Source organism: Maniola hyperantus, chromosome 4 (genome assembly GCF_902806685.2).
Source record: "Maniola hyperantus chromosome 4, iAphHyp1.2, whole genome shotgun sequence".
NCBI lineage: Eukaryota > Metazoa > Arthropoda > Insecta > Lepidoptera > Nymphalidae > Maniola > Maniola hyperantus.
In genome coordinates, this window is record NC_048539.1 from 4,015,966 (window position 1) to 4,040,513 (window position 24,548).

Here is a 24,548-nt window from a genome sequence, read left to right on the forward strand (position 1 = left end):
TCAGTATCGATTATAGAGTGCCCTCGAAAAAAAATTTTCTAAATATCTTCAATGTACAGAATTTGACCTGTTACAGTTTTATTATAAGTATTGATTTCCAGGACATAGCTACTGTATCTATTGGCAAATTTTTATCAAAATCTCTTCAGGATTACTATAATTACAAATATGAAATATTCAATACTTAACGCTAAGTAAACCTATACACAATATTGTAATAATATGTGGGTAAATAATAATAATGTTATATGGATGCCACTATTTATTTCTTGGTTCTTAATTATTTTCTATATACAGTAATCAATAAAGTTTAATTAATTTACACGCTTAAGCAAGACTCCATTTTCCATTAGACTAGTTTTGTTATATTATGTTATAATTCCCAGCTCCTCCATAGTGTCGAGGTCCCGCATGAGCATCTGTATAGTTTGCTTGGTGCGGGGGAAATAGTCTGCAGTCTCATCGTCTTCGAAAGAGGGATCTTGAGACTCCAACTCTGCAAAAGATTCATTTTCATTTAAATTAATATTTTAGGGTTTGCAAGATCTACTGGGAGGCCTATTCTTTGTTGAAATATGCATGCATTACAACTTTTCAGTTATGCGTTTAAATATCACCTGCTTTGACGATGAAGGAAAACATAGTGAAGAAACCTGCACGCCTGAGAGTTCTCCATAATATACTCAAAGGTGTGTAAAGCCTGCCAATCTGCATTTTGCCAGCGTAATGGCAGCCTCTCACTCTGAGAGGAGTGAGATGTTGATGCAAACGAATGCTCATGACAATCGTCGCACGGAGGAAGGTTTCATTTTTCAGTCATCTACAATGAGGATCCCTCTACGAGTTTCCACGGTTGACCTCGAAATTAATATAGCCGGAAAAGTACACCAAGTGGTTTGATGATATGTAAGGGAGGGGACCCAACAAATACTCAAAAATAAAGAAAATTATGCAAGACTGGGAAAAGCTGCTGACGCTGACCGTCTCATGATGAGCTATGACAATTGAGAAGTCCTAGTTTGTTCACTCACCAGCGACCTGTGCCTCTATAGAGTCGAGCCTGGCGTCAATGAGCGCCTGGCTTCGTTGCACGTGGCGCAACAGGCGCTCTCGACACGCGCCATTCTCGATGGCCGCTTCGGGCTGCGGGGCTGATACGTTACGAACTTCTTGCTCTGTAGAAACGTGTAACTTTCAGTTTTATGACGAAACTAGCTGCGCCGGCGAACTTCGTACCGCCTAACAGTCGATTATTTTTCAGGATTAAAAAAAAAAAAAAACTCTCCGTAAGAACCATCCTCGTACTTCAAGGAAGTTCAGATGTTTTCGAGATTTGCGATCAGCATTAATTTGCATTCAGTGAACATCATTTAAACAAGAGGGCGGGTTTGGATATGAAAATGTATGACATCGACTGGCTCCGGGGACCGGGGGGCTCGGAAGCGCGCCATAAATTAAGCATTGTCGCGTCAGTTAGTTACCGTCAGTTACCGCGCATCATGGAAGTCTACCTTGGACACAGACATGGACGATGTGATTATCATACTGCAATAATCGAAATGTTGTTAATCGTGGTTTTTTGTAAATATTGTAATTCATTGAAATTCTTGCAGCATCAGTGTATTTAGTGGTACAGGTTTATAGAACTGCTTAATTTCAACAGCTCTGATATAGTTTGTTTTCCCTTTGTTTTGACAGACACACTTGACAGGCGTTTGTTGTGGCAATTTTACGTCAATTTTTAGTGCCGTCATGATTTCTTCTGAATTTCACAGGCATTTTCGCATTTGGATCATGGCAAGTTTTTGTTGAAGTTACTTGCCGATGAAGTAACTGTTCCGATTTATAATGCCTAAAGTGCGAGTCGGACTCCCACGCGAATGTTTCCGTACCATCGTACAAGATATCATATTATATATTTTTTAATTTACAAGGCAGCCATTTTAAAATTTTTATTATATTTTGTTGTTATAGCAGCACTTTGCGAAAATTTTACCTCTACTTATTATTGTTCATGAGATACAGCTCGCTGGCAGACAGACAGACGGAGTATCCTACAGATCAAACTACTAAATAATGATAGTTCCTCACCTTGTACAGACTTAGCCAATCTCTCCAACTCAGACGTAGTAATAGGCAGATCCAAAGTACCTCCAGGACTGGACAGAGCTGCCGTGAGATTCAGCAAGGAGTTGGAAGAGTCCCTTTGACTAAACCTATCGTGGTCCAAATCATCAGTCAAAGGCGCCCGCAAGTCTAAATGCACGTCTTCATGTTTGATGGGCAAGTTCTCTTTGCCGATGTTATTGATTATTATGTTCAGGTCGGAGTAGTCAGAGTTCAGTCTCTCTTGAGTGAAATTCACTTCGGCGTTCTCCCAGTCTTTCGCCCAGAGGTAGAGTTTTGGATGGTCCTTTTTACTGAATCATTAAAAAATAACTTATTAGTTCCAAACTGAAAAATTTAAGAGAAACTTCGGACTATCTATCTATGTCGTTGACATGCCTTCTACACGTACGAAACGCTATACGTCATCATTCCTTATACGCATGGCTAGGGGTTTAGAATACTCTTCAAAGATTAGTGTTTCATACCAGCTGTTATAATGAGGGTATCTTTAAAACAAGAGTGAGTAGGCATCTTCTAGGCAAACGTGTCCCATCTTAAGCCACATCATCACTAATTGCCATTACGCATGATCGTGGTAAAGCATGTAAAAAAGTTTGATAAAAACCTGTTTCAAAATTGTCACGCTTTGAAACTAAGATATCAATATCAACATAGAAAACTAGAAAAAAAGATACACTTACGTGGCAACATAGTACTTGACTCTCAATGCATGCAAGGCGTCCTGTATCCGGAGCAGGTTGCCCGACAGTTCGTGCGACCTCCTCAGCGACTCGCAGGGCTTCGCCCCGGGCAGCAGGCCTTCGTACAATCTGTCCTGATCGTGAAGGAAGCGCTTGGACCGTCGCCCGCGCTTCGGGTTGAGACATATACTGCAGGTGTACTTTTCTGGAACCTGATGAGGGAATAGCAAAATTTGTTAGTAGAAATATTTGCCCAACTGATAATAATAATATAGAGTGGAAAAACAACAACAAACAAAAAAAAAACAATTTTATAAATCGAATTTATAGATAAAAGAGCATAATCCTCGATACTAAATATTATAAATGCGAAAGTCTGTCTGTCTGTCTGCTAGCTTTTCACGGCTCAACCGTTCAACCGATTTTGACGAAATTTAGTACAGAGGTAGCTTGCAACTCGGGGAAGGACATAGGCTACTTTTTATCCCGGAAAATTTAAGAGTTCCCACAGGAATTTTAAAAACCTCAATCCACGCGTACGAAGTAGCGGGCATCAGCTAGTGAGCACTATTTTCTTTTGCATAATTGTGACGTTCGTATGCGCATAAAATTAAAAACAAAACTCGTTAAGGGCTTCCGATTTCCGAGACAGTCAAGCGGCTGGATGGCAAGCAAGCAGATTTTTGCTTGAGCCAAGCATGTTGAATGTTTTCAATGTTAGCTTGATGCTTGAAGTCAAGCATTTACGTGTTTTGATGACTGATGATTGACGCAATTTTTACTTGACGCGACATTCAGACTGTTCGAAAAATGAGAAAAGTACCTTTTGCTGGATCAAGCTGCTTGACGGGCGTATCAAACTGCTTGAGCAAGCAAAACAAAATTACACTGGCATCAAACCGCTTGACCGTCTCGGAAGTTCTTTAGATGTCGTGGAACCGGGTATTCTAAAACATCTATTGTCATGTCTTCAGTTGACAGAAGTGAAGCTTTGTATACAAATTGCGCTGCTTGATGCATTTTTTCGCTTATGTATCTCTTCCGAGGATCATTTACAAAGCGATTGGCGCGCGCTACGGGCGCGATTAGACTAAGCACTATGGGAGATTTGTAGAACGCACTCTGACTTAGCTTAGCCTTAAGACAGAGTTAAAACGAGACAGAGCTATATCTCTCACATAAATCTGTCTTGTTTTAACTCAATCTTAAGTCTGAGCATAGTCAAAGTATGCTCTATAGATCTCAGAGTATGAATCGAAAATGCATTGCGCCACCTCTTGTGCACGTCGCGGTCGCTTCGAAGCGTTAAGAAGCTTCGATTCCTTGTTTTCCTAATTACCTCGGACTCCTTCTGTATGTTATGACAAAGCGCGTGCTGCCAGCACAGACACAGCTCGCACTGCACCATCAGCCCGTCCTCCTCGCGGAAGCCGCAGTGGCAGTTGATGATCTCCTCCCGCCTCATGTGCTCGATCTTTATACGTTCACCAGCTAAAAAGATAAATTGAGGACGGGTTAACCAAAGCATTTTCTTACTGGCCAATTTTCTAGGGATCAATGTAGCGGAATTTGTTATATCTTCGGCAGGAACAATAATCTTAATTCGCTATAATCCACACAGAAAAATCTGTACTGTAAATACGTCTGCACTCTGCACGTTGTGATATATACGCAGGAAACGTAGCTTGCCGTTCCTGAGGACGGACGGTGCACGGTACAGTGCGACAAGACTCTCTTGGGACTTGAATGACATTGACAGGGGGCGCTGTTGGAGAACAAAGGCTTGACGGCAACATTAGTTCCGATTTTCACCACGCGCCATACAGATTTGTCTGTCTTGGTGGGTTGTAGCATATTAAGCTTGTTGTTCCTTGTGTATCACGGACGTCAGTAAAGTAATGCCTGCTTCTATCCAACATAATGTTATCTTCGGCGTATTGTCTGCGCGTATATTAGGCCACATTATAACGTAATTCTGCTTGATTTTTCCGTAGCTTTAGGCAGCCCTTCCACCGAGAGTGCGAATGTTTAACGAGTGTTTTACCCGTGAGCAACGCCAATTTTTTTACCATTTTTAGCTTCTTTTTTTTTGTATATTTGCCCAAGCGTCAAGTTATCGCACACGTATCGTATAGCAGTAATGCTTCATTTTCATAGCACTAGTGGCAAAAAATGAAGCAATGAACTACGCTAAAAATGTACCGATTCTTATAGTGAGTTTCACGCATATCTCTTGCTGTGTACGGCGTGCCCAACATATTCCTGGTGGAAATGCTGCCTATAACCGTATTTAAAGTTATCAGGCAATTTGCAAGATGCATAATATATTATAAAAATTCGCAACTAATCTTGCAGAATAGCGCAACTAAATATAAGGTACTTATATAATAATTTGCCAAAAATGTTAATATGTGCAAAATTAAAACAAAATTCATGCAATATCTAGACAAATACAAATATGTAATCAAATTTAATTGATTATTAATATTTCGCCGTTTAAAAACTTTGACTTTCATTAGGTTATTTTTATCAAGCGACCATGACCGATCCAAACTACAAACACCATTGCTGGTGGTGAAAATAAAATATTGATAAATAAATAAATGACCGTTAGAATTATAAAAATTATTAATTTTGCACAACAGTACTTACTTTCCGTAAACATATACGTATTAGCGCCCTTCTGGTCTTCAGCAGATTCTGACGAAACCGCAAGTTGATGATTCATCACTTTATCCATGGTTTTTGAATCCGGAGTACCAGAACCGGGGAAACTTGACCTGGTTTCTACATCAGAGTTCATTCCAAACCATTCATCTTCCTCACTGGCCGGTCTCTTAGGAGCAGTCGAGAAACATTTACGTTTCTTGTCCGCCTTCTTTCCAAAAACGTCGATCGGCCTTGTGACGGTATGCGTTGAGATAGCAGTTTCGAAATCTTGCGGTTCCATTATATCTAACGTAGACTCCATGGTGTCGTCATCGTAAACTAGTGCTGGAGATTCTTCTTCAAATTCGTCAGGAGTCGGCTCAGAATCCGGTCGACGGACCGGTAGTAAAACTTTAGGCCTTTTGACCCGCGGTTTATTAGCTAATGCTTGGCGAAGTTTCGGCGAATCTTGTGACCTTGGTATTGGCGGGTCCGTTTTTGTCGGAATCGTAGCCTCAACATCAACATTCATTTCAGAGGACACCTTTAATTCCGGTTTAGGATCCTCGACACGTTTTGGGGGTCGCGAAATTTTAATTTTCAATATTCTAGAATCCGGCTGTCTAACTGGTTCCAGTTCTGTAGGTAAAGTTCTTTGTTGCGCTAAATCTAGAACTTTCGGCGTCGCTCCCAACATCTTTCTCAGTTCTCTATGGTAATGTTTTATATGCATTTGCAGTAAGGTGTTGTTTCGGAAGTTTTTAAAGCAGCCCTCGGCCGGGCACCGTAACAAGTTTTCGAGTATTTGAACCTTCAGTGAACCAACATATACTGAAAATGTGTACGAAACATAAAGGAATTAAACCATGCAGCATATAGGAAATGTACAAGCTAACGATATACATAGCATTTAATTATAAACATATTATACTATATTACAAACATACCATATCCATCTTCAAGAGCGGGATATTCCATAGGTGTAGCTTCGAATTCTGTCGAGCCTAAAGATGCTTGGCCACTTGTTCCTGCCGTTGTAGTAACTAAGGACGCCTAAAAGGCATGGAAATATTGTTGCTTCAGTTGTCATGGCAACAATAACAACACGCGTAAAATTCGATATTATATCAATGATTTGTTTCGTCGAAAGTTGGTGTAAGGGCCGAAACTCAAAACCGCAATGCAAACGAGTGTGGCCAGATGTTTCTTTTTTAGCCCTTTCAGAACGCGCCCCGTCAGCACCCAGAGTGGGACGCTCAAAATCCCACTTTTTAATCTAAAGTTTTCGTTGAAAATAAGATGAAGATTTTTTGAGCTGTGAGAATAAAACTCTCTAGATAGAATAGGACTAAAATGATTAAAGAGTTCTAACAACTGGTAAAAGAGGAGTTTCGAGTCGAGTGTCTGTGGCGACAGTGGCGCCGAATCACGTTCCCTATATATTATACCTACTAGCTGCCCCCGCGAACTTCGTACCGCCTAACAGTCGATTATTTTTCAGATTTTTTTTAAATTTTTCTCTCCGTAAGAACCATCCTCGTACTTCAAGGAATATTATAAAAAAAGAATTAGCGAAATCGGTTCAGCGGTTCTCGAGATTTGCGACGAGCAACACATTTAGTGATTCATTTTTATATTATAGAGATTATGCCTACTACATTAATCTGTTGCTCTGTTGCGACGGCACTGTGCGGCGCCACCGACGTTACAAACGCTCGACTCGAAAGACCACTTTTATCAGTTGTTCAAAGTCGTTGACTGAAATAAATAAAACGTCGCGCAAACTTACATTTTTTCGTCGGAATGCAGCGATCTGGTTCTTTCTCTTCTTCTTCTTTTCTTTCCTGTCATCCTTTCTGTAAACTCGGTATTTCTTCGCCTTGGCCAGTGGGGACATGGTATTTACAGGCGTGTTTACTACCGGGTCTGAACTGCCGTCGACAGTGGTCGTGTACCAGCCCATCCGTCGGGATAGTTTCAGGTGGACCCCGAAATCTAGTAACGCGTATTCGTAGGGTTTCAATTCCTCGCTCCGATTTAATTCTAAGTAATTACGCATGTCATTTTTCGTGTGAAACCGATGGTTTGTTGGACTAAAATAAGAAATTAAATGTATTAAGCCTCTACATTTTTTGACGTCTAAAAAATCTATGTTCGGCCATACCTACTTCCAATATTATGAATGAGAGTGTCTGTCTGTCCAGCCGTCTGAATGGATATAGGATAAAAAAATTGTTAAATCAAATGAAAACAACGTACCTGACCAGTACCACATCCCACTTCCCGGCCGACTGGCCCAGTCTGCGGCGTACCATGTGCTTGGACCAGCCTTCAGGCAATCTCTTATCTTCAACCTACAACCAAAAATTAAGTAATAGTACATTACAGTCCAGTCCTGAAATAAAGTGATTACTGGCCGAGTGTGATTGGAAGGCCTACTTTGAGCACAGGAGGATTTGCAACAACATTCAACGTGTACTCACTAAGATACTCTCCATGTGGCGCAGCGAGCTCCAGCGCAGACTACACACGACAGGCGATCAAGGAGTTTATACCTATAGCGGCTAACAGATATGCTGCTCAACGTCCTGAACAGCGCGACGACTGCTCAGTCTCGTTACCTGTACACTGCGTCGCGGCAAAGCCACCCTGTTGTTGGCGTCCATCTTGCAATCGCCCTCGATCTCGCTGACGGTGCCCACTGGCTGGCCGTCGCGCCACTTGCAGCACCACTCGCCGGGCAGCAGGAAGCTCTCCGGCATCTCGCTGGGACGCGCGACCGGCGACGACAGCTCTGTCTTGAGGAGCATCTGTTTTCTCATCTCTTCGACTTGACGTTTCATCTCCTCCAACTCACTCTTTACTTTTTCCACTTGCTTCTTGACCTGTAATTTTTATACTTTCAATTTTTAAAATCAAAATTTAACCTTAGGCCAGCCATACATGGACTGCTCGAGCGGTTAGCCAGTGATCAACATACACGGACCGCTCTTGCAGTCAGAGTCAACAGCTTGAAGCTGCCATCGAGCAGTTAGCTTAACTGCTCGATGGCAGCTTAAACGACGCGTGCGGGCGGGAAACGTGCGCTACGTGGAATGAGGAGCGCGGGCGGAGGTAACTGCGCGAGAGCAGTCGACAGCTCGAGCAGTCAGTGTATGCCAGGCGACTGCTTAACCGCCCAACCGCCCGAAACAGTTTCAACTGCTTGAGCGGTTCGTGTATGTACGTACGTAGAAGTCTGTCGTTCAATATGCAGTCGCAGCTTGAAGCAGTCCATCCTGACTGCTTCAAGCTGTCTGTGTATGGCTGGTCTTAGACCTAACGTCATATTAAGTGACTTTGATGTTTGTTTCGTCCAAGAAAATCGATAGCTAAGCGCCAATTAATAGTGTATTATTGTAGTAAATTTTTACACACACATCAACACAGACTCGAAATTAAAATACAACATAAATATATAAATAAACGAACTTTTTTCTCCTGCAGCAGCCTCAACTTTTTACTCTTCTTTATCTTGGACAACTTTTTCTTCGACTTTTCTTGTGGCTCCACTTTATCAACCTTATCGACTTCGCATGCAGCCGGGTTCACTTCTATCACTTCAATCTCTGGCTCAGGTGCCAAATCAGATTTCAGCTCTGATTTCAATTCTGTTTTCAGTTCTATTTTCGGTTCAGGTTTCGGAGAGTCGACTCGATTTTGATGATCATCTTCGATTTTGATCAGTCCAACCTCTAGCTTGCTTATGACTTCCTTCATTTTCTCTATGACTTCTTTCTTGCTTTCGTCCGGTTTTTCAAAATTCTCCAATTTCACCTCTTCTTCTAAATCCTAAATTTTCAATAAACCAAATTAAAATTTCAAGTCGCCAGCTTATCGGGAAGAATTAGTTTCAAATCGATTGCATTTGTATTGAACAAACAAACAGATCAACAAGAAAGCATATTAATAAAAAACGTGTTACAACAAAATCGCACATTTAAAGCAAAACTATACCTATCCAAAATATCGATTTTTCAATATCGCAAGATTTTTAGTTATTGAGCCTAAAATGACAAAGTATAATAAGACACTAGTGTCATCTAGCATATATAATAGAAAATACTGAAAAAAGAGTCTTTAATACCTGTTTTTTCCCACAGAATTACAACTTATGTATAGTACGCGACAGGTCAGGATAGCAATCGGGGTGGGGACGCCCCGCACACCCGCACAGCACCCGCGCTCGCCCGCTCCCCGCGCTAACCCAGTGCGGGCGAGCGCGAATGACGTGCGGGTGTGCGAGGCCTCCCCTCGCCTCATACCCCAATCTCGACCTGTCGAGTACTTTTTAATCCAAACTGCCCCTTCTTCTGCGTTTCGTGTACGTCTGCCCCAGAAAGGGGAGAAAGACAAAAAGGGACAAAGAAAGGATAGAAAGAATTTGTAGGGAGTCAAGAAGGCGCCCCGGGAAAGAGCCACCGAGCAAGTACCGAACGGGCGCCCTCCCGCGTTTCGGCCCATATAACCGCGAGGTTGGTGGGGCCATGGGAGGTGGTGGGTTGCACCTTCTTGGGAAAACGCTAAGCAAGAGTAAGTACCGGACGGGCGCCCTCCCGCGATTCGGCCCATATAACCGAGGTTGGTGGGGCCATGGGAGGTGGAGGGTTGCCCCTTCTTGGATAGTGCTAATTTTGTTTTCAATGTGCGAAATATTAACTTCTGTACAGGAACATTATTAATTGTAAACACTTACAGGTTCCATATCTAGTGTAGGTTGTGGCAAATCTAAGTCAACGGGTATCTCGATTTCTGTGCTAGCTACTGAACGGTTATCAACCAGATCGTCTAAAGTAATTTTATCACTTCCTTCCTGTACCTCAGATTGTTCAAGTTTAATTTCTTTGTTCACTTCGATTTTGTCAAGCGATTGTTCTGTGTCTGGTTCCATCTTTATTTCGGGTACTGTCGGTTTTGCCGCTTCTTCTTTCGCGACGGTACCAATGATAGACGCTACAGCATCTATAAATTTTAATAAATGTCAGCGAAAACATCGCGAGGAAACCTTCATGCGTGAGTTCTCCATAATATTATTCTCAAAAGTGTGTGAAGTCTGCCAATCCGCATTCGGCCTAGTACACAGCGTGCAGCGTAGTAGTACAGCGTAGTGGATTATGGCCAAACCCTTCTCATTCTGAGAGGAGATCCGTGTTTAGTAGTGAGCCGGCGATGGGTTGATCATGATGATGATGCCGACAATGTTGTCGCTACGTAAGGCGTATACGCTACGTATACGTAGCGCTACGTACTACGTATACGTAGGCCGTATTCCGCTGCTCGATTGCGGTAGAATGACAGCTACAATGACACGATCGCAATCACCTCTGATTGGTTGACGCCCGCTCACTATTGGCTACAATGCATTGTTGCAACAAGAATCGCAGAAATTCAGCCAATCAGAACAATAATTGAGATTGTAATAATAATTGATGCAGGTTTTACGAAATCGACCTACAATCTGCGTCCGTGACGTGTCATGGCGTAGTATAACAATAATAATCAGCAGCCAAGAATAAAATACAATCTATTCTACTATCAGCGACTATGTCTTTGCGTAAAAGCATATTGTCGGTTTGGTGTGAGCCAAAAGTGGAATATCTATGGAAAAGCAGTAAACTGTGTAATGCTTGCTCACAGTCGGCGGCTGGCATGTTTGACGTGCTTACTTTAACATTTTTCAAAATCCAAAATCCTACATTGAATAAATTGAATTGTATTGATATTATAACACTTACCAGGAATCTCAGCTTTAGCTTCAGTCTTGACTTCCTCGACTGATTCCTCTTTAATTTTTCGCAGAAGTACTCTTGGTTTCTTTTCTTTTACAACCCGTGCAACTTTTTCTTTTGGCGGCGTGTCTTTTTTCTTTTTCTTTTGGCCGATATTAAAAATTTCTTTGATATTTAGCTTTCGTTTCATTTCGCGACGTTCGGATTTAGGCCCTAAATAGTCACGGGTGGGGTCAAAGAGGTGGGTGTGGAATATAGGGGTAGAGGTTATTGGATTTAAGGGTAATGCAGTGCTAGGTCCGGCCCCTGCTTGGACCGGAGAAGGGGTAGAGGGTTTCGGAGGCATGGATGTGTCGACGGATAGAAACTCTGAATGCTTTCCTGAATCTTTTAATTTGTACAATCGAGACGTATTGCACTTCCAATGGAAGCCGTCGTCGAAAATGACTTCGTAAACGCCTGTTGATAAAAAATCAAATAAGTTAATAAATTATGAATTTGATTACTTATTTCTTACCCTATTACCTACGTGTTAAATAATTTTATACTACCTAATTATAATAGGATAGTAATATCGTAAATTATTACAGTTTTTTGCATTAAAAAATAAATTAGCAATTGCTAAAATTAAATCAAATGCCAAATAATTAATCATGGCGTCGTGGCCGTCACGTTTTATTTTTAAAAACATTTTTTTATTTTTAAAAATAGAATACCTATTATTGTGCAATAAAAACATTGTTTTGTCGTCTTTGGCGAATTCCAATTTCAAATTTAGTTTGAATTTGCCGCCTGATGCTACTTGATTCGATTGTATGCGATAATAATGCACGCAAATTATACGTGCCCTGCTTGGACGATTTAACCTAAGGACGCGCCTCGCATGATTATTCCCCTCTGTCAATAGAAATGGATTTTTAATCCACTGCGTTTATAAACACTGTTTGCGGAATCGATTTTGTCATTGTCAGAATCGTTTTCGATGTGTGACGACGTCTTACACGCTGGGTGAAAAATGCCTGTTTGTGCCGTTAGTGAGTGCAAGAACAAATCAAACACATCAAATTTACAAAAAGATGGAATTTCATTTCATAAGTAAGTATTTTTGGTGTAATAAACGCTTTCTATAAATTAAATTACATAAATTATTATAATAAAATAACAATCGAGAACTTTACCGATTCAGTAATTGAGTACGTAATAATTCGGTAGAAACGAGTCATACTCCTCACGAGACTATATTTTGTTTTTTCTAAACAATTGCAACCCTCGATAAATACAAATTAGGTTAAAATTTGAATACGCGTGAACAGCATGAAATTACGTAGTAGTACGATAGTGATTGCGGTTCGATTATCGATATCGATGTAAACATTTTCTTTATTATTAACGACTAAATTAACGTCTTCAAGTCAAGTAAAGAATAGTTATTATTAATTACCACAATTTTTTCGCTACCTATACTTGTAATAAAACTGGTCGATTTCTGTGATAATAATATAAGTGTGTGTGTGTGTGTGTGTTATATAATAATATAAGTCATTAATAAGCACATTTTCACTATCGAAATTTTAAATGAAAATTTCGTTATATAAAAAAATACAAAAGATTAAAAATGATATAAAATAAGTAAAAAAGTATGTGCATATTTTTTAAATAAATATTTTTCTTATTTTTACGTTGCATTATTAGTTTTTGGGATAATTACCTATTAAGTGAGGTGAATGTATGCAAGAATACGCTACGCTTACCAAACACTGGTTTTAAGTAATTAAATACGAGTAATAAATTCTTACTTCTACTTTTGTTTCTGAAAAACTATCGATATATTTTAAAATATCGATACGGTAGCATCGCAAATCAATTTGACTGTCTTACACTCGTAATAACTTTGTATGTTGATGTATATAACTTATTAGTGTGCGTAAAATGTAGTAGTGTTGAAGATTTAGATATGTGTGTGTTAATAATGACACAAACCTTTGTTGAGTGAGTGTGTCAAGTTGTCTATGTAGTGTTTCCTCGTCCCGCACCAAAAGTGACAGAAATTTTTATTCGTAATATTAGGCGCGTTACAAGTCCATAGGTTAAATCGTCCAAGGTGCCCTGTCACCCGAGCGTAAAAAATTTCAGTACAAAATATAACGAATGCTATCATCAAATACGCGTTGACGGCATCGGACGCGCCATAGAGTTGCGGAAAACGTCATCAGCCGCATTTTGCAAGAAGTGTTTCTTGCGGCAATGTATAAGTCCCGCAAATTGCTATTGCTCTGGAACCATGTCTCATTAACATCGATATGACGTCGTTTTGACGTCATCAGCCGAAATAAAATATACCATCAGCTCAAAACTTCAGTCTAGTGCTGACTTCACTAAAATGGCGGCCACGCGCATTCGCAATTTGCGGGACTAGCAACCATCCATCCATCAGCATTTATTATGCGTAATATTTAGCATGTAAATAAGCTTTTATCAATTAAATTAGAAATAATTAAAAAAACTAAAATTTTATTGCATTAAGATTTATTTATTATATTAGTAATTATAAAATATGTAAATTTATAGAACAAATTAAACTATACATTAATAAAAATGGCTCCAACACCACATCACCACTATATACCACAATAGGTCTAGATACACGTAGCTACTTTGATCGACAGCGACTTGATAGAAAGAAAGAAAGAAAGAAAAGACGTTTATTTATACAAATTGTATAGCGATCTATCAGTCTTTGTTTTGCGGTACACACCTGTCTGTTTTGCCTGAGCTCTATTTATAGTAATGTCCGACGAAAGGCAAAGTGTTGTTAGCGCTAGTAGCTGTTTGCAAACATACATGTATGAAAACGATAAAAAAAGAAAAATAGACGAGTTTTCAGATTTGGAGATTTCGGATATCAGATTCAATCGCTGTATTTTCAGAAATATCGCGATCGCCACTATTTCCACGTCCACACAATTCGCCAGCGAGTCGCTGTCGACCAAAGTCACTACCTTGTGTACCAGCATTATATCAACAAAAACAGCAGAATTACTTGTGACTGGAGTAAATATAGTCCGCGAAAGATCAAGATGGCCCTCAGGGTGGGAACATCCCGCACACCCACACAGCCCGGTGCGGGCGAGCGCAGGCGCTGTGCTGATATGCGGGGCGTCTGCCCGCCTCATACCCTGATTGCCATCTCGACCTGTCGCGTACTATACGTGTCTCTACAAACTCTTAAAACTAATTACTATTGCTATTCTTAATTACATTTTAAAATTACAATATTTTATAAAATTTACCAAAAACTTTAAACGGAAGAAAACAGATCTACACTCGAGAAATTTCTTCCAATAGGCTTTAAATTTTAATATTTAAATCGTGATGTGTCGAGCACCGAGCTCCAGCTTTCTTGATTTCGTCTGGTCGGAGACAACCAGTTTGTGTTTTAAATTAATTGTGTTTATCCTGAATTATATCTTGTAAATATGTGAGCAGCCGTTTCATTCATACTCCGTGCTACCACATATTCTGGTGACCCCGACGTGATCAAGAACGGTCGCACACCTCAACAACCGACGAAATCAAGAATGGTCGCACACTACAACAGCCGACGTCATCGAAGATCAACCGCACACCACCGCACTGCGCGCACATAACGTGATCAAGGGTGATCGCATACATCGCAACACCTTTGGATCACACACCGCAAGCCCGACGTCTCCTCCAACTCCAAGTCTACAAGCAGCAACAGCAAGCACATCGAGGCCTGTAAGACGGATGTAGCCACAGCTTCGGGGCACAATGGCTCTGCACTCCATCACCAGCTACAAGCGTCCTGGTCCACCGCTTCTCTGGATGGTTAGCAGCCATTGCCCTTCCTTCACACGCCTTCACGCTACAACGCCACCTCTCTTCACTGCTTCACACTACGCGTTCGTCTCGGAGGGGAGTGATGTGGCGGTTGCCACAATAGAAACTAGATGGCGCTGTTCAATCGATGACATAGTCCCGAACAAATGTACCGCCGACAGTACTCGCAATAACAGAGTGTTCTGCAATCTGGACTATATATAGAAGTTTCAAGATACAACCGTCGGCCCAGCTGGCGCTACCGAGCACAACCAACCGCTCGGTGGGAGATCTCCCCTTTGGTATGGTCGAGCCTGCACACCGCTCCCGTACACTAAACTGAAAACAGCCATGCAAATTTGCGACATGCAAAAACGAATTCAGAACAAAATGCTTGATCATCATCATCATGATCAACCTATTGCCACTCACTACAGAGCACGGGTCGCTTAAAACGCACAGAACTCCGAAAAGTTAGAGGCATACACGGGATCTAAACCCCAGACCCTCCGACTAGGAGGCCGACGTCTTAACCACTAGGCTATCAGTCACTGTTCAAATTCCAAAATGCTTACCATTGCTCAAATCATTAGCAATCGTAGCAATAAATCTACGATTGTCCCTCCATCGGGCCAAACATCTCTCTCCAACTACAAAATGTAATTTCGGTTTGTCTTCTACTTTGATCTCCTGAACTGGTTCCGTTGGAGCTACTTGGTCTTGAGGAGGAGCCTCTTCTGCGATTGCAGGTGTCAATACTGGTGTCTCTGTCAGTGTCGATGGTTTAGTTATAGGCCTAAGTCTGGGACTACTTATGTTTATCCACTCGTCATGTCTGAGGAATAACAAGTTATATCAAACACCAAGTAACTACAGTACGCGGCCGAAGGTGATGAACATCGGCCTTTAGAATGACATTTCTTCCTTGTAAATAAATAAATAATAAATAATCTTTATTTCACAGACATCAAAGGCCCACAATATTATGTTAGTAACCATCTTAATCTATGTTAGTAACTATATTATAATATAATGTATGTTAGTAAGAAACTTATTCTATGTTAGTTAATATAATTAATATACTTATTAACTAATGCAGACATCCAGTGCGCCTTGAGAGCGCTGTCCTGTCTGTCTGCTATCACGCACGTAAAGCGTTGTCTCTGTCACTCATACCCATATAAATATATGACGTTTTGTCGGCTCCAACGACAATCTCCTTCTAAAGATCGATGTTCATCACTTTTGGCCGCGTACTGTATATTCTGTTCATCAAATTCGAAGAAGAACAAAAGCGACCGACATAGCTCAAAGGATTAGGGCGAAACATTAAGAGATATATTTATATTTATATATTTTCAAAGTAGTTTCGATAACTGTGTCGCTACTAGATGGCGTTAAGTCGCCTCAGTTCTGAGTGAACATACATATCACACATTTCGTCACTGGCAGCGAGCGAACCTTGGCTTAGCGGTCTGAGCGTCTGGCGCGATCCCATGAAAGTGATGAAACGCAGGTTCGAATCCTGCCGGTTCCGTAATTTTTGATAATATGTATTTAAAAATTATTGAAAGCTATGCTTACTTGTTGGATACGTTTTCATAGTGCACCAACACTTCCATCTCATCATGATCAACTTCCACTATCTCTGCTGGGTACCAGAGCTCCGCAAAATCTTTGGCTACCACCTTTGATCCCACTGATAATGCTATGCTATTACCTATAAAATATAATTGCACAGGTTATAAAAACTTAGATATGCATTACGCTTTATAAATCCAAACTAATATTTAGCTTTAGCTTTGGCTTTAGCGATAAGGCCGCCTTTGCATGCTACAGCTATTAGATTAAGATCCTTGTATGTTTTTCCAATGTTTACTTTGTGTTGTGTGCAATAAAGTATAAATAAATTAAATAAATAAATAATATTATAAATAAGAAAATGTGTCTTTCTGTCTGTCTGCTTTTCACGGCCCATCTGTTTAATCAATTTCGACGAAATTTGGTATAGAGATAGCTTGAATCCAGGGTAGAACATAGGCTACTTTTGGTCCCGAAAAAACAAAAGTTCCCACGGGATTTATAATGAAGAAGAAAAATTGTATGATGTCAAATTGTATGATGTTGCCTGTACATACTAAATAATAGAATAGAATAGAAAAGAATAGAATTTATTAGCTGAATATGAGTACATCGGATGTTTACAATAAGTTATAACTAAGTATAACCAACCATCATATTCTACTACATATCTAGCATGCAAATATTCAATACTCATCAGGAAATCTATACATTTACATGGATACATATATTTTTATATAGATATCTATATTTATATAGATTTTCATCAATGCACATGACAAGTTACTCATAGTTTACTTAAGAAGTTACAATATACTCCTACATAGTCAAGAAATTACCTTTTGGACTCACACTCTGCTTAGATGTAGGTTTTATGTCCTTCTTAGAATCAGCTTTGTCCTCAGATACACTCAATATCATGTCCATCACTCTTGTACGTAATACCACATTCTCAACTTGGTCTATAACATTTATTTTTTCTATAGTTTCTGGCCTTTCTGGGAATTCTGGATTTTCTGAATTTTGTTTTTCATCCATATCTGCCTTTTCTTGTGTTTCATCCTCGTTTTTTTTATTTTGTATATCAATTTCTTGTTTGTCTATATATTTTTGTATAGCATCCACATTTTCTTCTTCAGATTCTTTACTGCTCGATGAAGTATTGTGCGTTTGTTCTGCAGAATTTGATTCTTTGGTTGATTCTGGGTCCATTTTGTTAGATATTATATTTGGAGTCCAAGAAAATATTGATGGCACAGCATCTAATAAAACAATCAAAATATATAATTAAAATTACTTACGTTAACTTTTGTAACTTGTAACTTTTGTACAATGTAGGAGCATAGGAGGTTTTCAAAATCAGTAATTAATACATCCATAGAAAGTAGCGAAACAAAACTAAAAGTTTACAATTGAATGTTACTTTTTTAAGTCAAGTAAAAGATTTACTAACACTCAAGTATTTTTTAATACAGGATGCTGTTTCAATTCACTTGACAACAATCATGCCTTATGGAAAACAATCATGAGAAGTCTAGGTGGATAGTGTTTGCCTAGAAAATTCCTATGCACTCTTGCCTTGACGGTACTTAGGTCCGATGTGGCAGGAATACGGACGCCGGAAGGGCATTCCAAACTTTAGCAGTTTACATAAGTTTCTGAAACAAACTGCTAAAGCTAAAGCGACAGCCACCCAAACAAATGGTATTAGTAGTAAAGAAAAGCAACTTTAAGTGAATGAATATTAATTATTCTACACAACTATCAATTCATTATCAAAATGATGAAATTGTGCCAATTTTTGAAATATACAATTAGCTATTTGGTTATGTGTGTGTAAAAAAAGCTGTAATAGCCTAGTGGTTAGGACTTCCGCTTTGTAATCGAAGGTTGGGGGTTCGATCCCGGGCATGCACCTCTAACTTTTCAGAGTTATGTGCGTTTTAAGTAATTAAATCTCTTGCTTTAACAGTGAAGGAAAACATCCTGAGGAAACCTGCATGCCTGAGAGTTCTTCATTATGTTCTCAAAGGTATGTGAAGTCTACCAATCTGCACATGGCCAACATGGTGTCCCTCTCTCAGAGGAGACCCGTGGTCTGTAGTGAGCCGGCGATGGGTTGATCATGATGATTGGGTTGGGTAAACCATTGAAAAATTTGTGGAGTACAAAACACAGATCACAAGACATATCAAACCATAAAAAACTAGAAAATATCAAAATATGACAAATTAGAACAATCATAACATCTACAGTAGCCAGCAAAAAATAACAAGCTGATGCTCACGACTTTGTCCGTGTGGAATTAGGTTTTTTAAAAATCCTGTGAGAACTCTTTGATTTTCCGGGATAAAAAGTAGCCTATGAGGCTATGTCACTCTCCAGGTCTTTATCTATACCCATGCAAAAAATCACGTCAATCCGTTGCACCGTTACGACATGATTGAAGGAAAAACCAAAAACAAACACACTTTCGCATTAATAATAAGGGTACTGATTCACACTTATAGGAAATCGATTTTGTGTTGAAACCTACTGCCACTGGAACATCAAATGACAAACGAAGAGTAGGAAAGGGGGGGTTATGCATCAACTATGTCAAGTTGTAATATTGTGGCTAATTCCTTTGTACACAATCTCTAAACTAAACTAAAATATCACATCTAAATCTATTGCTATCCCTTTCATAATGTAGCTTGCGGAAAAGGAAAGCACTAGATTTAGACCTGTTAATTTAGTTTAGTTTAGCGATTGTGTACTAGAGAATCGGCCCCACTATTGCATATTAAGTGTTACGATCTTAATGAAAATATTCACAACTTTAAATAGCTGGGACCTATGTTTTTGTCACCACAGTTCAGTAATTCTACAATAGATAAGATGTTGTTATACATGATTTTTATTGTATTTACATTAATAAAATATTATTATAGGTTTTCTATCTGCTGTGACATTTATTTGCTACTAATAACTAGGTATTTTAGCGTGTAAACTACCGTGAGTGATTTCCATTATAAATACTATCTATAGATAGTATCTATAGATATATAGATAGTATTTATAATAACTAGGTACTTATGCTCAAACAAATAACTGCATCCAGAAAAAGCATTCATTTAAAAAGTAGACAAGAAACAATAATTAAAGTGCAAAACCAATGTCAATGGCTTTGATTAAATAAATATGAAGGCAAGAAAAATGAAAATGTAGAAATTAAAAACTAAGTTCTATTAGAAAAAAATCAATCATAGCCAGAACTAAACATTTATACATTTTAAATACCTACCTGACTTCAAGGCATATTTTGAGTCCTGATACACTTTAAAATCACTTTTGCAAAAGTGGCGAGAGCACACATATGTATAATTATCTATGTTATTATAAGTCTGGCGTGTGGCAGACAACCAGGTCTCACGTATTCGTGTATCTTTAGGATACTTGTGGTATGTCACACCAATATCTTCAGGTCTTGATAATGTAGAACTACAATTTTCTATAGAACATTTTTTTACAGCCATCCTATTTTATGAAAGTTGTTAGCCAAACACAGTAATTGTAGTATTAGTACACATTCTCATTTTGGTTTGATGGTTTACCAAATACCTCTAGTTTTACACAGTTTTTTTCTACAGGTTATAAGATTTGGTTTTATTTAATGAAACTCACCTGCATTCTATTTAGCACAGGCTATTCCTATTACTTTAGCTTCACTTTAGCCTCTATTATTATTTAATAAAGTATTATGAAACACAATACAAAAACTGTTTACATTTGCTGGGTTTATATGGTTTCATAGTTGTCACTTCAGTACTGCATAAGTATACTGTTTTGTCTAATTCAAAAAGCAAAAGCTGGAAATGAAAAATATAATATTGAATACGAGCACGCTGAGTAAATAGCGTCGTAAATAGTAAATACAAATCTTGCAGCACGCAATAAAATAAGATCGATGCAAATTGCAAAACACAGATTACAAAGCAAAGAATATAATAATTAATTTCTGGTCGGTGATAATAATCAAAGAGTATATAATCACGACGTTTTAATTAATATAAAGACATAGGTACTACCTAGGTAATCACTCTGCAAAGTGCAAACACCATTTTTCCATTTGGTGCTACGGCTCTGGGTTCTAGCTTTTTTGAGTCTTCGCAGACACCACAGACCGTAAATCATAGATTAATAACATATTAAGATACCTACCACCACTTAGTCATTTATCTTAAGTACGCAAGCTAACAGCTTCCACACGCGTGCAATGCTCATTGGGCTCGATTTATGTCGATCGTACGGCAAGCGCTCTCTGGAAGCGTCTAAAGCATAGATTATCTACTATATACTAGGTCTAAAGCTTCAAGTTACACCGGCTACACACGTTGCTGTTTGTCGTCGAGAGTGTATGCATTTGATAGACTTTAAAGGGCTAGAACCCAGAGCCGTAAAATCAGTTTAAAAAAACTTCTTGTCTCTTGATGACCAAAGAGTATATACTATATAATCACTTGTTGATGAGTGATGACTTCACAGAGTACTTTTAACATATGATGACTTGATGCAACTTGATGACGTTAATTTTAATAGGAAAGTTGATGTTTTTTCTATTGGTTTTTCTTGTAAATGGTAAACTGATTAGTGATTACTGAAGACGAAAGAAATCTTGGAAATTTGTATTATAGGTGATGTAAATTACAATCAGAAAAATGGATCTAGCTAAATCTCTATTTAGCTCACGCGATCATGTGGGATATGTAGGGCGTGAAGAACATGAACGTAAAATCAGTGCAGCACTAGCAGACGACGACCCAGAAGATATTATTGATGCAATTCGGGGCATGAACGTAGCTGACGAACTACTACCAGCGCCTGGGGGACCATTTTCTGCTCTCACACCAAGTATGGTGCCACAGGATATTATGGCAAAACTAGCACAACCGGAATCCGAAGGACATGGCGGTGGGCTCCCCGACTATAGATTTGATGAGTTTGGTTTCTGTGTAGACGAAGAAGACGGCCCCGAACAAAGCTCCAACAAGTTACTAGCAAACGTATTTGTGGAAGATGACCAACACCGTCTCCAATGGGAATTTTACAGCAAGGAAATAAATTTTTCAGAAAGTGAGAATAAATTGGTGAAAACTGATAAACTCCAGAGAATGGTTAAGGACGGTGTTCCCCACTCATTGCGGCCTCAAGTCTGGATGCATCTATGTGGTGCTAATAAAAAACGAGCTTCCACAGAAATTACTTATCATGAAATTGTAAGAGCGTCCAGTGACGACGGATTAGTCACTAGCAAACAAATAGAGAAAGATTTAGTTCAGATATTACCTAATAATGTGTGTTTCTCACATCCAACTAGCACAGGAGTGCCAAGACTGCGGAGAATTCTTCGAGCATTAGCCTGGTTGTATCCTGATATTGGTTATTGTCAAGGTACAGGCATGATTGCAGCATCTCTTCTGTTGCTTATGGAAGAAGAGGAAGCATTTTGGACAATGTGTACAACTGTAGAAGATCTCCTGCCCGCATCATATTACTCTGCCACATTAATTGGTATACAAGCAGATCAAAAAGTTCTCAGGAGCTTAATCTCCACATATTTACCAGGTATTGATCAAGTGTTGAACGCACATGACATTGAGCTTTCTCTCATTACAATGCACTGGTTCCTTACTTTGTATGCAAATATTGTTCACATGAAAATACTGCTTAGGATTTGGGATCTCTTTTTCTTAGATGGCTCGATTGTACTTTTCAAAGCCACATTAGCAATGTTGAAAATAAAAGAGAACAAGTTCACTGAGATATCAAATTCTGCTCAGATTTTTAACACTTTGTCGGATATACCTGGTGAAATTGATGATGTTGATCTTTTAATAAAAACCATAGATGAAGTCTGCGGTGACACTTTAAGTCCAGCTTTGATTGAAACTCATAGGAGAAGACACTTGGCTTATTTGATGGCCGATCAAGGTGCACTAGTAGGGAATCCAAATGCAGTGCCCAATCTGCCGAAACAACAACTACAGAGACGGCAGATAAAGAGAACCAAATCAGTTATTCAGACGATATTGTTTGGAGATGATACAAATAATGAAGATGCTGTATCTAAAAATGTGAAGCAAACAGAAATTCTGGTTGATCTCCGGGAGGCAATCCTGCAAGTGGCGCGTCATTTTCTTGCCCTGGAACCTCAACTGGCATCTGACGTTCAACTAACTGCAGATTATACGATGCAGAGTCATGCAGCTGATAGAGAAAGATATGTAAATGTGTCCAGAAGCAAAAGGCGCAGGGCTAAAGCTCTCCTAGACTTTGAAAGGAGGGATGGTGATGAATTGGGATTTAGAAAAAATGATGTCATAGAAGTGATCAGTTCAAGAGATGAGCATTGTTGGATTGGTGAATTAAATGGCCTAAGAGGCTGGTTCCCTGCACGATTTGTAAAATTATTAGATGAAAAAGGAGTCAAATATAGCCGAGCCGGTGATGATTCTGTTACAGAGAAAGCAGCTCACTTAGTAAGGGGAGTCTTAGCTCCGGCATTCAAAAGGGTACTACTACATGGTATTAAAAAACCTAGTTTCTTAGATGGACCATGTCATCCATGGCTATTTATAGAGGAAGCATCTTCAAGAGAGGTAGAGAAGGACTTCAATTCAGTGTATAGTCGTCTGGTTCTTTGCAAAACCTATCGCTTAGATGAAGATGGTAAAGTACTCACACCAGAAGAGTTGCTCTACAGATGTGTCCAAGCAATCAACTTGTCACATGACAATGCCCATGCTCAGATGGATGTCAAGTTACGCACATTAATATGTATGGGATTGAATGAAGAAGCGTTACATTTATGGTTGGAGGTGCTATGTTCATGTGTTGACGTTGTACAGAAATGGTTTCACCCCTGGTCATTTATCAACTCCCCAGGATGGGTGCAGATTAAATGTGAACTGAGAATTTTATCTCAGTTTGGATTTAATTTGAATCCTGATTGGGAGCTGCCTTTGAAGAAGGACACCCAAAACCAACCACTAAAAGAGGGTGTTAGAGATATGTTGGTAAAACATCACTTATTCTCATGGGACCTGTAGGATTACATAAAACATTCCAAAGATAGCTTATTCTTTTAAAAAAATCTGTATAAATTACTTATTTTATTAGTTGCTCTTTGTAAAGTTTAAGTTTTCTCAATTATTAACATACTAAGTACCTATATTAAGTATTAAAAAGTACCTATATTAAGTATTAAAAAGTACCTAAATTTTAAATTTAACATAATATTAAGCTAAACTTTATTGTGTTGTAGATATGTACTTATATTTTTATGTTGCGAAGCTTGTTGTAATTTAAGATAATAATTGTAACCTTCATTTCTATTAGCTGTACATAGCTGGTTACATTTCTAAATAAATATCTGTATAAATAGCTAATTTTGGAAAATATGTCCTAATTTATTCATGCTTAGTTTTTTTATAGGTATGTAGTTGTATGTTATTATCATGTAGTAGGTATGATAAGATGAGCTTTCGTTTTAGTGTGGCTTCTTTGTTTTTTATTATGTAAAATTTAATTTGTTAGTTATTTAAAAAATAAAATACTTAAGCAGATTAATAGTAGTATTATTCATTTCCCAGATTGATTAATTCATTAGTTTTAAAATTCATTTTGTAGGTTGTAATACCAGTGTATTAGGCAGTGGTCAGACCATGCCGCCGACGATGAACGAGAAACGAGGGTGCGATCAGCGGGAAGCGAGTGTGTAGTTTCGACAGTTTTGTCGCCGACTGCATTCAAGGAGAATATAATCATTTTGGATCATAAGGCCTGTGGAACATGCATCCATGACCATAGACTAGAGATATGTCAAACTGACAGTTGGGAAATTGTCAGTGACAACTGA

At 39.0% G+C, this 24,548-nt stretch overlaps 2 protein-coding genes across 8 annotated transcripts; one reads left to right on the forward strand and one right to left on the reverse strand.

The window, feature by feature from the left end:
* Nucleotides 1-230: 230 nt before the first annotated feature.
* Nucleotides 231-20,647, reverse strand: MBD-R2. Of its 7 annotated transcripts, none has more exons than XM_069509751.1 (18): nt 20,315-20,647; nt 19,935-20,131; nt 17,488-17,910; nt 16,652-16,787; nt 15,643-15,902; nt 11,234-11,686; nt 10,195-10,460; nt 8,931-9,290; nt 8,081-8,344; nt 7,719-7,813; nt 7,249-7,552; nt 6,407-6,512; nt 5,463-6,290; nt 4,150-4,301; nt 2,811-3,022; nt 2,092-2,420; nt 1,032-1,175; nt 232-496 (listed from the first exon to the last, which is right to left on the reverse strand). In XM_069509751.1, the coding sequence occupies exons 3-18, from the start codon at nt 17,858-17,860 to the stop codon at nt 369-371; spliced, it is 4,410 nt and encodes a 1,469-aa protein (XP_069365852.1). In that variant the 5' UTR covers nt 17,861-17,910; nt 19,935-20,131; nt 20,315-20,647; the 3' UTR covers nt 232-368. The 7 variants fall into 7 exon arrangements, with proteins under 7 accessions (XP_069365849.1, XP_034841072.1, XP_069365854.1 ...); XM_069509750.1 differs by having other exon boundaries at nt 19,935-20,141; XM_069509748.1 differs by lacking the exon at nt 20,315-20,647 and having other exon boundaries at nt 231-496; nt 10,318-10,460; nt 19,935-20,279.
* A 564-nt stretch (nt 20,648-21,211) lies between these two features.
* Nucleotides 21,212-24,255, forward strand: LOC117997017 (small G protein signaling modulator 3 homolog). The gene has a single exon (XM_034985182.2). It carries the CDS (start codon nt 21,349-21,351, stop codon nt 23,737-23,739), a length of 2,391 nt encoding a protein of 796 aa, XP_034841073.1. The 5' UTR covers nt 21,212-21,348; the 3' UTR covers nt 23,740-24,255.
* The last annotated feature ends 293 nt before the right edge of the window (nt 24,256-24,548 follow it).

Excerpts from the sequence above, each read along its gene's own strand:
- MBD-R2 (XM_034985181.2), bottom strand. The coding sequence starts at position 20,166 with ATGGCTGTAAAAAAATGTTCTATAGAAAATTGTAGTTCTACATTATCA. Across the intron at positions 8,345-8,930 it reads GGCTGCTGCAGGAGAAAAAA|GTCAAGAAGCAAGTGGAAAA; the intron begins GTTCGTTTATTT and ends TAAAAATTACAG. Across the intron at positions 497-1,031 it reads TATAGAGGCACAGGTCGCTG|AGTTGGAGTCTCAAGATCCC; the intron begins GTGAGTGAACAA and ends AATCTTTTGCAG.
- LOC117997017 (XM_034985182.2), top strand. The coding sequence starts at position 21,349 with ATGGATCTAGCTAAATCTCTATTTAGCTCACGCGATCATGTGGGATAT.